Below are 14,842 nucleotides of genomic sequence, written 5' to 3'. Positions count from 1 at the left end.
CTGACCAGGGGCTGCACCTAGGGATTGGGCCTGCCCTCTGCCACTGGGAGCAGGCCTAAACCAGCAGGTCGTTATCTCCTGAGGGGTCCCAGACTGCGAGAGGGCACAGGCCGGGCTGAGGGACCCTCCCCCTTCCCCTCGAGTGCACAAATTTTTGTGCACCGGGCCTCTAGTAATAAAATAATAGACTGTGCTTTTAAACTCACAACTGCAAACCTATTTTTGCCCCACCCTGTATTCAAGGAGCTCAATACCAGTGTTCATCAGAGAAAGGCAAATTAAAATCACAGTTTATGTTCACCAGAATAGCTTGCACATTGCTGTTAAGAATGAAAACTGGCATTGTAATTTGGAATACTTTCTTGACAGTTCCTAATGAAGCTAAACACAAGCCTACCTTGTGAGACAACAATTCCAATCCTAGGTATACGCCCCAAAGATATGACTGCATATGTCAAAAAAGAAAAAAGAAAAAAAGAAAGGACTTGTACAGGAAAGTTTAAAGCAACTTTATTCATAATAAGCTTGAAACGGAAAATAATAGGATAATGGATACATACTAGTAAAGTGTGTTGTATTCATACTACACTGTAATATTTTAAAAAATGAGCCAGTGACACATGTAACACCTGGATGAGTCTCAAAGCATTAAGTTGAGTAAAAGAAGCCAGACACAAATAAGTATGTACAGAATGATTTCGTTGACATGAAGTTCAACACAGACAAAGCTAATCTGATGATGAAAGTCAGAGTGGTCATCTCTAAGTCAAAAGGTAGTATTGGCTGGAAAAGGCAGAAGGGAACTTCCTGGGAAGATAAAGATATTCTAATTTTGATCTGTGTGGTGATTACATGGGTATAAAATGCAAGCTGTATGATGAAGACACATGCATGTTTGTTATATGTAAATTACATCCTAATTTTCAAAAATTCTTCCAATGTGAACCCTGGCTAGGTGGCTGTTGGTCGGAGCGTTGTCCACACACCAAAAGGTTACAGGTTCCATCCCCAAGTCAGTGGAAATATATTCTCAGGTGAAGATTTAAAAAAAATAAAATAAAATAAAATTCTTCAAAGGTGAGCCAAAGTGCAAACTTACTCGTTTTTTAGGCTGGAAGGGAATTTGGAAATAAGCTACTTTGATTCCTCATTTTATGGAAGAAAGCCTTGGGTTTTGAAGCAATATGCCAAGTACGTAGTTACAGGCAGAGCTGAGACTAGAACCAACAATTCTTTCCACTACACTTAGCTTCCAAAACAAGACTTTTCCCAGGAACAATTATTTTCCCTTTGATTATTTGCTTTAGCTTTTCTCTGACAGATTTCAACAATATCCAGGGGAATGCCATGAGCTCTGGTTCCGCCGAGTTGCCTGGGTGAGGTCCCAGGCTGCTTTTTAATTGCTCTCGGGGCTTCCATATTCAATGGAAAGAGGCTCTTTTGTTTGTTTCTAAGTTTATAGATGACACCTAGACGCCCAAGCCTCTCAGGCTCTTGGACACAATTTAAAATAGTGTGGCACTAACAGTTTGACACTAATGTCACTAAGACAAATGGAATTCCCGGTTCAGACTTAAACAAATTCTAATACTGCCCCTAATATTGTCCCTCTGCCACCAAGTCTCAGGCAACAGACTACATAAACAGTCCAGCCTTGTATTAAAGATGTAAGAATAAGGGTACAAAAAGAGAAAAGTTGGGTCTTTTAGCCAAAAAGCCCCATGTAAATATGTGGTGCCATGGTGTATCAACAGTGGGGAGAATGCCACCAATTCCCTCAGGAAGTGCTTAGGCGAGACTTAAAGTCGTGACAGGCTCCTGGTGCTTGCAATAGAGAAAGCAAAGGCACGGTTTTAGTGGACACAAAGATTTATTCAAAGAAGCAATGTGTCATCAAAAAAAAAAAAAAAAAAAACACCAAGAAAAAAAAAAAGCCCACAACTTTCCCAACAGCTTCTTCTACTTCTGTTTAGTTTCTTCATCTTCAAGTGGGGCAATCATTTGTTTCTTAATTGTGCTGAGCTAAATTTTTCCACACTGTTAACTTGCATTTCATCTTCTAACATCCTATAAATATTAGAAAGAAGAATAGAGGAATATTTAAATCAGAAGGAGAGAGATATGGCCCAGCCCTATCCTGGTGGGCTTATCAGGTCTTTTCTATATGTTCTTAATCTCTAAAACTTATTTTTTATTTGATACAGATCATAGGTGTTCATTAGAGTAGAGTTGAAATAATGCATAAACTTCCTCGTTTCTACTAAAATGCCAACCTTTATGTGTGAGTTTGTTTACTAGCTGTTTCAACTACAGATAGTAAGTATCCAGGTAAAATTACTGACCTCCTTTCCCCCTGTCCGAGGTACTGTTCACAAGTGAGGACTAAGCCGCCTTTTAATTCCACCCTCATCCATAATCCTCTTACAGATCCCACACCAGCTCTGAATACACAAGGTACAAGAATGCTTGCAGTTTTCGACACCTTATAATCACAAAGACTATCTGGAACTCGATTAAATGAATACCACATCATTTACTCAAAGAAATATTTCAGTATTTCTACAGAACTTAATGTCATTTATATCTGGAAGTTATTTTAGGCAATAATTTGAACACATCCCTGCCAAAAAGGGGGGGGCGGTAATGAAACAAATTTTTGCACAGGAAACCTTAAATTCTTTTTACAGATACAGAAGAATGGCTAGGTACTTAAACATAACTTGTTGAAGGTTTCAGCAACAGTTCAAGGCCATGAATATAATGTCATGGCTTTTGTCACTCGGCTTCAGTTTTAGAGTCACGGAGCTCTGGCCTCACCCAGGTTGACGGGAGGAATGGTGTTCCTTACAAATCTCTTTGCTCCTTACCACCAGCATCTCGTGTCTCTGAGGGCTCTAAGATAAAGTGGCTAAGTTTGTCTGCCTCAGGTTGGAATGGCGACTGTGGATACAATGTGATATAACCGTTAGGAATATTCTTACCCCTGCCTGTCAGTAAAGTCTGTATGGTGGAAGCATGTCTCTTGTGAGAACATCCCTCCAGCAGGGATTTCAGTCCTGAATAACCTCCTTGGTGCCTGCCCTATCGACTTTTCTAATAAGTATTATTTGTTTTATTCAAGGTCTGAGGCACTGAATGCCAAAAATGTAAAGCAGGGTGAAAGAACTATTATAAAAATCAATCAAATGAAACCAATTTGGATTTTTAAGTCTATCATTTTCTTCAATAAACAAATTATTTTGATACTGGCAAAATTGCATGCTGAAAAATTGTCTCCTGAATTAATTTCATAGCAGTTACTTAGATTCCTTCAGTTGCACAATGAACATAACATTTCTCTTGAGTCAAGAACAAGAACAAATACCAGGTCAGCACCTCTGTCCCTATGTATTGAAACGCTGGATGGGGCAGGAGAAACCTTATGTAACCAAGTCTGCACTAAAGGGTAAGAACTCATTTTACTTATCTGTCACAATGTTCCTTCTGCTGTCACCTTCCTCAGGACTACACTTAAATGCTGCTCCCAACCCTTCTAACCACACTTTTCTCTATGGAATGCTTACTTTAGTAGAATTTGACAAAGATGTCTGCTCTTCATACGAGCCAGGAATAAGTCTGTTTTTTACTCTCAGTTGCTTTGATTTCTTTCTTGGTAAATACCAACGCCCATAGCAAAACTATAAATCAGGACAAACAGACTTCAGGTGAACTAGATCTTTCTAGGTCCTCTGTGTGGGTGACTCAAAAGCAACTAGAGTTATTATTAAGTTATCCAAAGGGGGCAGCCTACAAGGCTCAGAACAAGAGCATCCGTCACCTACGTGGGAACAAAGTTTCCACAGGACACTGAGAACTACCTGTCTGTTTTCGCATCAGGGACCCTACACCTATGTAGGACACGTGTTATAAAGGACCAACAATGGAAGAAACTCTTCAGGTACCTAACCAACAGGAATGTACAGAGAAATCCAATGGTAAGTAATCCAGTAGGTACTTTGTCTAGAAATACTGTCTATAACACAGAGACAGTGATCTTAGTTAGTTGGAAACACCGGAAAATGGAGCAGTTCCTTCAGATTCTGTTTGTTCTGGGTAGCTTGTGAGTAACAACAAGATCCTATCAAATCCAATTCCAGAATGGTCTTCTCCTGAGTCAAGAAGGGAACACGTCACATTCATCTAAGTGCAAAACCTCAGGTAGGACAGTGTCTTCTGGATCACCAGGATCAGATGAAGCATGTTACGGAATAACACCTCTCAGTTATAAATCTGCTGAGACTAAATCAGACATATTTATATAGAGACCATGAGCAGCTGGTTCAGAGATACCTAAAGGTTAGAGTTTACACTATGCCTCAGTCACCTAAGTTAACGTAAAACCATATGTTTTAGGAATGTGTTCCATGGGAAGCAGTGACGCACAGATACACTAGATAATCAAGAAATTGTGGGGGGGAAATTATTTCTTAGCAAAAGTGCCACAACTATGATGATTGCTTTTAATTTCAACAGAATAACGTGGCCAGCGTAATGCATAATACATAGATATCTAAAACATAACACGCAGAGCCAAGGTTCAAATAACATATTTTCACTTCGAAAATTGTCACATTAACAAAAGACTTAATCGCGTAACAGTGAAATTTTAAATTCTAAGCCTCTGAAAAATGATTGTATGAAAAATAATTGTATCACCACCAGTTTAGACAGAAGGAGCAAAAGGTGTCATTAACACAGAGGGAGAGCTAAGAAATGTGCCACAGGAACAATGAAAAGGATAGTACATTTCGCCGTCCAAATTGCTTGAAGGTAATACAAAGCAGGGACGCATCATCAGAGGTGCCGCCAAGCTGCTCAAGCAAAGGCAAACAAAACTCCTAAAAGCATATTCACAGCATGCAGCCGACTCGAACACATGGGTCATAATTGGGGAAGCACTTCCTAGTTCAGGAGCAATTACAAAAATCATTAGACTCTTTTTAATAGGAGAATCAAAAACAGAATTTTCCCATAAACGTTTCCAAAAAGATCCAAACCATTTAGCCTCTATCATGTTAAATGTCAATAGAAAAGTAAATCTGTTATGTCAGTGGTCCCATCAGATAAAGTAGATAAAGTTTCCCCAACAAAACATTATTCACTCATTTTTTAAAAAAAAAAAATGTGTGGAAAAAAGGAAGTAGAGAAGTAGAGAATTGGGGAGAGAGAGAATCATTCATAAAAGTCCAATTCCTCACCTATGGGGTTTCTTTAGCTCAGCTAGAGAAAGCACACACATGTCATTGCTTTGGCTCCTTCCAAAAATAAGCTATGATTGTCTGGAGTGAAAATAGTCCTAGAAAAGTAACAACAGAGCCTGGTCACCAAGAAGTCCTTTCTTTACTCACAAGGTTGGTGCTTTTAGGCAGGAGCTCTGAGCTGTCAAACAACACCCCAGAAACTCCTACGACGTGTCTCTGATGGAAATGTAAGTCAAGGGCAAAGACATCATTCCCGTATTCAAACATCGATTTTAAAACTCTTCTTGTGACAGAGTTAAGCAAAATCATAATTCTAACAGTTTACTGAAGTCCCTCTCTGTGGCATGAGATAACTTTATGAAGAACTAAAACGGAGATAGTGCTACATGACAAGTATTTTATTACCTCAGGCTATAGTGCTGAATAGGGCAACATTTAATAACATACATGGCAACTTCTTTAGTGACATGTACTTCACTTGGCTGGTTGCTAGTCACTTGACTCTAAAACAGTGATAATACAGCAGTTTAGGAATATTTTAAAAACCCCAACAAAGTCTACTACTCTAATCTTGAATGAAAGACTTCAGGTTAAAATACATCATTTCCAGGATTCATAATTATAAGTGATAACCCCAGATGAGCAGGACCTGTTAGCATCTTCCCATGGGCATAGCCAAGAAGATTTACCGCCTAAGTCACCTATCTCAACATCGCATTCAATGCACAGGAGCGATGATAGATGCATTTCTGTCCTCATTTCCAGGAGACAGCCGTGACTGCCAAGTTAAATCGGAGAACAAGTATGGGTCCTCTAATATAAGAGTCTATATTAAACGTGAAGGCAGAGCCCCAGATGTGCAATCCACAGACCCCCCCCAAAATAAATCAGAAAGAGAAGAAAATGTACAAAACTTCAAAATCCACCCAGAGACAGTCAGAAACAGAAGCTATGGTCTTTGAAAAGTGACCTTCACAAATCAGTTTTGGGTTTTTTTTCCCCATTTTCTTTCACAGTTTAAGCCTCAATCAAATCAGCGGTCTCTGGGGATTTTAAAATTGCTGTAGATTAAAATCCTCTCGGACTCAACTGTCTCCCTAATGCCAAGTATTTAATAATTCTACTTGTAAGGGACGTTTTTGATGAAACCCCGCTGTGTGCTATCTTCAGATGCTCAGCAGCTGCTCCACAATATGAAGCACTGCTGTCCTTATTTTCTTTATCACTCCATCTGGAGATGAGAAAATTATTGCAAACAGTTTCTATATTTGGCAGAGCTGGCAGAAAACAGCTTTACAATACTGATGCAGCAACTCTCACCTAACCGAGGCAGAGACCAACTTCCAGGTACTAATGATACATATTCCTGGCATGGGCCCAAGGATAGGAAGTTAATAACTGTGATAGATAGACTAGAGCTAAGTTAATGAATTTCTAAATTTTATGCTTTCAATAATAGGGCCGTTTAAGCCTCAGCATTTGGACTCTCTCCTTCCACAGATCAGGCACTTTGATACTCAACAGGTTGAGTAAATTGAATCCATATATTGTATTTACGTTCTCTGTCAAGGTTGCTTCTCCACATTTGAAAGATCAAAGGCAAAGCAGTCATCAACCCTGTAGCCTTCAATACTGTGTTCATTACATTTAATCAAGTGCCAAGTCCACCGCATCATCCACCAACCTCAACAATATTTAAATGCACGGCACTGTTCAGCAACAAATGTAGGCATAGTATTGTTTTAAAACAAACACACACACACACACACACCCGAGCGCACAAGCACGTACATCCTAAAGCAAAACTAAAAACAAAGCGAGAAAGCTAAAATATTATCATTCTTTACACTGTGCAAGAAAAAGAAATTAAAAAATGCACAGAACTACCCAAAAAACATTTTGGAGGTAGTTTTCTACCTGAGGCAGCATCAATCACGGTGGAAATTCCTCTTCGATCTGAGACTGGACGGGATGACCCTGGCATGCTGACTGGGTCAGAGCGGACCGGCTGGATCCTGCAATGCAATTTAATTTAATTCGCATATGTTACTGGCATCAAAACTGTCGCTTGCTACATCAGACCTTAAATCAGGAATGCTGGCATAGCCCAATCCATTAAAGAACCATTCATTCTGAAGTAGGGCAAACAGAGGAGCTCTGGTCCCTAACTCTTGCACAAGGCACAGCAAAAATTTTCTAAACTCCTGACCCAGCCCCGCTTCTCTTTGTATGTTATTTAATATATTTTAAGTAAGGGATTGGAAATTTGACTTTAATCTAAAGAAATAAATAGATTGGGAGAGGAAACAAAATACTTCCTACAGAGACCTTAGGCTTCTGCAAAAGGCAAAAATGAAGAGTTCTGAGAATCCTCTCATTCAAGGAAAGTGCAGTAACTAGTAATGCTTCTAGAAAAGGCAGCAATACTCGATACACATTTTTTAAAAAATATTTTATTCATTTTTACAGAGAGGAAGGGAAAGGGATAGAGAGAGAAACATCGATCAGCTGCCTCCTGCACACTCCCTACTGGGGATGTGCCCACAACCAAGGTACATGCCCTTGACCGGAATTGAACCTGGGACCCTTGAATCCCCAGCCTGACGCTCTATCCACTGAGCCAAATTGGTTAGGGCTCGATACACATTTTTTAGTAACTGCCTTAAACCTCTCAGTGAAAGTTACTTTATATATGACAATAAGCACAGGACAGCAAAACTGTGGTGAAGGTGACTGCCAGTGGTTTAGCTAGGATCACTACTATCTGAGTTACCTCCATAAAATTATAAATTAGCATGAAAGAATCAATTAGAATCCCAGCAAAACTGCAATTTACTAAATACAATTTCAAATTGCTTATGAATGGTAAATCTATAAATAAGAAAGGTCTATTTCTAGGTGTATTATCTTAATTACAAGAACATAAAAATGTCTGTATGACTAAAAAATCCGAGCTTCCTAAGCAACTTAATAGAATAAAAACTTGCTATAAGAATATATGCCTGCATTTGGAACTTTGTTTATTCAATAAGTATTTGCTGAATATTAGTCATATATCATTATTATTCTAGGAATAAGCAGAAACAAAACATGAAATACAAGATCTATGTGTGGATATATGGTATAGCAAGCACATGGACATTTATGACTGAGGCAAAAGACAACTAACACGTCAAAATGAAGAAGGTAATAAAGGCTCCAAATTGAGAAGTAGAGGAATGAATGAATGGTCCACAGCGGATGGAGAAGAGTTTGTCAAGGGGTAACAAGAATTGCACCTGCATACAGTACCAGGGTATGTATACATGCAGAGGAGCAAGAGGTGCCCATTAAGCACAGAACTAGGAAAAGCAAGCCCTTGGATTTGTGACTCAGCATGAGAAATGCAGGTGCCATGAGGAGCATGATTTGACTGAAGCATGGAGTTCAGAGTGGATACTGATCGAAGAGAAGAGGTTGATAATCACCATGGGACAGATTACACAAGCCTAAAATTCCAAGTATGAACTGCAGAAAAAGAGTTCATAGCTACTGAAAGCACCGTTTAAATGTGTATGTATCTGTTATACGAAAGAAATGGGAGGGAGATGAAGTGCAAATCCACTTGATTGAGTACCAGAAGTTGGAATGTTGATATTAAACACTGATCACTGCTATTGTGGGCAGTGTGGTGTATGACCCAATATCCATTCACCCCAGCTTATTTTAACTAAGCCAAGGGAAAATGGTTAGGGCAGAGAAAAGAGGAAGAGTTTATTTGAAATTTCTGCAAAAGATGTTTTCCGATTCTTGAGAGAAACAAAAAGATAGTCTATGGTCAGGTGAGGCAAAGTAAGCCCCTGCCTGGTCTCAAAAACTTATGTAACCGAGTAAGTTTCCTAATATTAATTCAATTTATAGTAGAGTTTCTAAATAATCCAGAGTTGGGAGTGAGGTGTGTATGGTGCTATGGATGAAACAAGACTGGTCAAGAATCGATGTGTTGAAGCTGGGTGACAAACACATGGGGTTTATTCTATTATTCTCTTTAATGTTATACATGTTTATATGCTTAAAATCTATAATAATAAAAGAGTAATATGCTAATTAGACCAGATGTCATTCCGGACGAAGCCGGGGCCGGAGGAAAGCCTGGGTCCCGGGGGCCAGAGGGAAGCCAGTGCCGGCAGCTGGGGGAAGGAAGGCCTACTCTTGCATGAATTGTGTGCATTGGGCCTCTAGTTTTTTCATAGTAAGAAAAGAGAAAAATAAAAACAAACTGACAGGGGTGATGGAAGTGTCCTGGCATTAAATAGTGGGGATGTTGAATTGCACAGTGAATTTTATGGATTTGCTTATTTTTTTCAATTTATTTTTTGGCCTTTTCATTTATTGAATTTACTGGGGTGACATTGGTTAATAACATGATACAGGTTTCAGGTGTACAACTAGCTAACCAATAGTGGGAGCTCTTTAGTGTGAGGAGAAGGAAAGTCCCTGAGGAAATTCTGGAAGTGTTTCAGGAAAGTGGCATTGGGAAATATAATTCGAAACACATTGTATCCAATGAGATCTCACATGAGATCCCCAACGATAAGGAATCACAAAATACAGAGCATGAATTCTGCAACAGGACGCTGTGCCCGAATGGAGAAATGTAAATGTTGCTGAAGATGCTCATTACAAATGAAAGTTCTAACCCAGTCAAATGACTCTGCTATTTCTTACTTCTTACCTGAGACTGTTGAGATCAAGATCATCCGTATCAAAATCCATAAGGGGCTGTGGAGTATCACTGGGACCGTGAGACTGCAACACTGACGAACTGGACGATATGACTGTGGTCTGGCCTGAGGGGTGGATGGTTTTGAACTGGAACTGTGGGCCCATCCACAAACGCCTGTGGGGTCCAGTGTGCGTCACAATCTCTACCTGGAACGGATTAGGAATCATGATTTAAATGTGGTAGGACCTTTGAGAGCCTTTCATAATCTGCCCCCATCCTGTCCCTGAACACAAATATTCTCAAAGAAATTCATTTTGACCAAGTGAAAGAGGGCCAGGGCACCCACAATCAAAAGGTGAAGATAAACACAGCCTAAGCAGACATTCACTATCTCCCTCTTACAGGTTTTCACAAAAATTAAAAAAAAAATTCATTTTGTGCATATATATGTGTATACACACACACACGTAAATATACACATACACCAGACCCACACATATACAAAACAAAAATCACATGAGAGTAAAAGGACCAGCCGCCTGTCTCACATGACTAGGGTCAACTCCCTAGGAACTACCTTTCTCATTCATTCTAGACAGTAGTTACCACTCTGGGCATGCACTGAGTACTGCACTTATAAATCCACATTAAAAGTGAATCCTGCACTGAGGACCAAGCTCATGACAAGCTTGAAGTTATTCTTAAACTATCCAAGGGGGGGAAAAACAGATAAAAAATAATTTTCACCACCCAAAGCTCCATTTAAAAATTATAATATTTATTAACTCCTCTCAAAATACCCCATACTCCACTTTTATATTAAGAGAATGTTTTCTCAGCTACCACAAAGAGTGGCACAGGTATTTTAAAGGCCACAAACAGTAAAACCAAAATGCTGTATGAATTTCATGCTTAGTCTATGGAAGGGGGCTGGGAATGCTGCCAATATTAAATGAAACTATTTAAAGAGAAAGCAGAGTAGAAGACACTGGGTAAAACTTGAAAACAAACGTAGTATGTAATTTTACAAATGAGCAACGTGAGTAAGACGCACATATGCAAATCTTTGGTGAAAAACTATTTCTCAATGTCTTCTAATTTGTTACATCCATGTCTATGAACGTACTTGATAGAATGGACTTCCCATATGCCTTCCTTTTGCCCTGAGTTCCACTATATTTAACCACATGTCTGATTGCGGTGATTAATTCTTAACAAAACATAAATGAAAAGGTTCACAGAGTACAGATCTGGGTTTGTAAGTTCTGAAGGGCAAAAAAAGCGTCATGCTCTTGGAACAATATTCACATCCCCGCTAATCACCGGGAGACAACCACTCAGATTTAGGACAGTGATTTCTGAGTTGAGTAGTTGTATTCAGCAATGGAAATTAGGCCACAGAGAAAGCATACTGCGTGTTTTGAGCTCAAAACCATCAGTGTCACAGAGCCGAGAGGTAAACAGATGCCCGCTCAATTTCACAGAGGCGATGGCCAGATGTTCCTATTCACTCCCCTGTTGTGTGCGGGACAAACATATTGTATGGATGTTCACACTGACAGCACACTTTACCCCTTTTCCTAATTGAAAAGTTGAGGTGAAGGACAGTGGTTTCTCTGCCAGCTGTCTTCTGTTTTTTGTTGTGTTTTTTTTTTTCACTTTATTGTGCTATCCCCATGAAAGGATGTCCCTCTATCTGCCAGGAACTGAAACACTGACCCTCCTTCAAGGAGCATCCCGTGAGTATTTTAGGCGTGATGACATGTGTCACCTAGAAGCAATTTGTTTCTCCGGCATCCAGATTCCAGTTAGCTTTTCGGGCAACCCTCCCTGTGAAAGCAGTACACCGGCCGCCAGCCTCCGCCGAGGCACCTGTCTGATGAAAAGCCGCTGGATTGGTAACCGGAGACAGGTCGTTCGCTTCACCGAATGATGTCAGCTTTGAAGCAGACATAACAGGATTTGTAATGAAGTCATTTGTAATCTCATCATTTTGAGGGCTGCCCAAGTATCTTTTATTTCAAAGCCCTGAGATGAAGACAGCTTCACCTGGCACGGGAGGAAGGGTCTGTAGAAGCTGCTGCAGGGCTACTGTAGAGACCATTGGATGCAGCCCTGCATGAGCCGAGGAGAGGAAACCCAGTCGGGCAAAACCAGGACTCGCAGATTAGAATGCTGAGCTTCCCCGACCAAAGTATGGGCCCGATTTTCAGAAAATGTTGGCCCCACAAAACAAACCTCAGGGAATGCTGAATGACTTCACTGTTTTCACAAGGCCAATTCTTATGTTAATCCAAAGTGTCCATCTAAAACGCAAGGTCCTCAGGGATATAAACAGATTGTTTGAAAGATGTGTATTTTATGCCCTCTGCACGAAAGCTAATGCACACACACAGAGGGCATAAAATAATAGGTGTTATATATTCCTGCAACAGTATTTAGGAAAAATTCTTAATATGGAAAGACAACTGACTATCTTATTAACAGTCCTAAATAAAAGGTCCCAGTTCTGTCCATTTTCCTTTAAGGAAAATACTTTTTAAAATTCAAGAATAGAAACAGACAATGGATTCCTTTTCTTTTTCACTCTAACAGGCCAAACATTTCAGAGTTTTACCTGAGAAAGCCATTCTTCATCTTCCTGTCCACTGTGGTCGGAAGCTAAACTGTCATAGGACCCATGCCGAGTAATGGGCCCAGGACTTCCAGGGGGAACCACTAGAAGAAAAAGAAAACATAGTTGTATAAGAGGTGTGTGCACACATGGAATATCTGTACAGCCAAGCTTCCCGGCCGGCTGCTGCCTCCTCTCAAGGCAACAAAGTTTCAATTATAGAAGGTAAATAAACCCCAGATACCTGCTTTTAGTCGCCATGGCCACGGAGCTGGAGCGAATAAAAAAAAGGAAAGGCTGGGAGCTTCGGTCACCAGGGGGCTTGGTCAGTCTGAAAACAGCCATCAGCCCCTGACCCAGGCTGGCCAGGCACCCTAGTGGGGACCCCCACCCTGAAGGGGGTCTGAGAAGCCTGAAAACAGCCATCAGCCCCTCACCAGGCTGGCCAACCCCCCATGGGGTGAGGGTCCCCACTGGGGGGCTTGACCAGCCTGCAAACAGCCATCAACCCCTCACCCAGGCTGGCCAGGCACCCCAGCGGGACCCCCCTCCTGATCTGGGACACCCTTCAGGGCAAACCAGCCAGCCCCCACCCGTGCACCAGGCCTCTATCCTATATAATAAAAGGGTAAGGATGTCTGACTGCAGCTTAAGTCTGCTCCCTGCTGGCAAGTGGACATCCCCCGAGGGCTGTCTGACTGCCAGCTTGGGCCTGATCCCCCAAGGAGTGGGCCTAAGCCAGCAGGTGGACATCCTCCGAGGGGTCCCAGACTGCAAGAGGATATAGGCCGGGCTGAGGGACCCCACCACCCCCGAGTGCACAAATTTTTGTGCACCAGGCCTCTAGTATATATATATAAAAGCCTAAGTGACCAAACGACCGAACTACCAGTCGACCAGTCGCTATAACACACACTGACCACCAGGGGACAAATGCTCAACACAGGAGCTGCCCCCTGGTGGTCAGTGTGCTCCCACAGCAGGAGCGCCACTCAGCTGACTGACGGGCACCAGAAGCAGGGCTATTCTAAATAGAGGTTTCAAATTAAGAATGCTTTGAAGCATTGAGAGGTATCACAATATAAAAAGAATGACAGTAGGTGGGATATTCTTTTTCTCAACATGACATAAATATCTTTCTTTCTCCCTCAGATTTCTGTACATTTAAAAACTTCCCCAATCAGGTAGGAAGAACATTCCACCTTTACTACCTTGGGGAAACAATGATATACTAGGTTACAACGAAAAAAAAGTTCAAAACTTGACCCTGGGATAAGGAAAAAGGATTGAATGTATGACAAGAGCAAAATTTCCATGCTCTCTGGACACTCAATTCTTAGGAAAGATATTCTGAAATTAGAACAAGAGTACCATAAACAGAATCAGGGGTGGGGGGTGAGAGTTCCAAAGAAGGGTAGAAATTTACGGAATCCCAGGAGTCTTGGGGTTGAACAGCTGTGAAAAGTCGTATCTTAGGGCTCAAGGAAGTAGCAAGAGATTCCTCATGGTGCAGGAATATAAGAGGTGTGTGCACGCATGGAATATCTGTATAGCCAAGTCTCTAAAACCTCTCCAAGTTCCCCAGGAAACAGTTGAGAATATTAATATGTGTCCAAGAGTAATATGAACACATTCCTAAGAATTAACAGGCTTTGAAGTAGAAGCAAGGGTGAGTGCTGCAGAGAACTATACAGAGCAATACCCAATGGTCAGGTAGGGAACTGGGACGTCTCAGTGGTTACAACAAGGATAAAACGTCCCCAACTCTCCCTTCTCATTATCTTTGCTCTATGTAAGATGCAATTTTGGAGAGGGTAATAATTGATTCATTGTTTTCCATATTTGTTAGAATAAAGGTGCAGAATGAACTTTCCACAGTTTATTTATAGAAAAATGGACTATCTATCTTGCAAGTCTGAGTTTAGTGAACAAACATACATACATACACCTTCAACCTAAAGAAAAACATTATCCACTAGCCAGGTTTGCTCAGTGGATAGAGCACTGGCCCTCAAACTGAAGGGTCCCAGGTTCAATTCCGGTCAAGGGCACATACCTCAGTTGCAGGCTCAATCCCCAGCTCTGGTTGGGGTGGGTGCAGGAGGCAACCAACTGATGTGTCTCCATCACATCGATGTTTCTCTCTCCCCCTCCCACTCTCTCTAAAAACTCAATGGGAAAATATCCTCAGTGTGTGGATTCACACAGAAAAAAGGGAAGGAAGGGAGGGAGGGAGATAGGGAGGGAGGGAAAAGGAAGGGAGGAAAGAAGGAAGGAAGGAAG

At 41.1% G+C, this 14,842-nt stretch overlaps 1 protein-coding gene across 1 annotated transcript in view; it reads right to left on the bottom strand.

Moving 5' to 3' along the window:
• LOC102764753 (breast carcinoma-amplified sequence 3) overlaps positions 1-12,665 on the bottom strand; it is a 247,028-nt gene extending 234,363 nt beyond the window's left edge. Inside the window, exons 1-3 of the mRNA XM_006770281.2 lie at positions 12,563-12,665; positions 9,955-10,151; positions 7,158-7,255 (exon numbers count right to left, since the gene is read on the bottom strand). Coding sequence (XP_006770344.2) covers positions 7,158-7,255; positions 9,955-10,109 — 253 coding nt within the window. The 5' untranslated portion in view covers positions 10,110-10,151; positions 12,563-12,665. The remainder of the gene's footprint in view (positions 1-7,157; positions 7,256-9,954; positions 10,152-12,562) is intronic.
• Positions 12,666-14,842: the final 2,177 nt, after the last annotated feature.

This window comes from Myotis davidii, unplaced genomic scaffold (genome assembly GCF_000327345.1).
Source record: "Myotis davidii unplaced genomic scaffold, ASM32734v1 scaffold684, whole genome shotgun sequence".
NCBI lineage: Eukaryota > Metazoa > Chordata > Mammalia > Chiroptera > Vespertilionidae > Myotis > Myotis davidii.
Note: the sequence above shows the minus strand (reverse complement) of the source record. Positions and strands in the feature narration are given on the sequence as shown.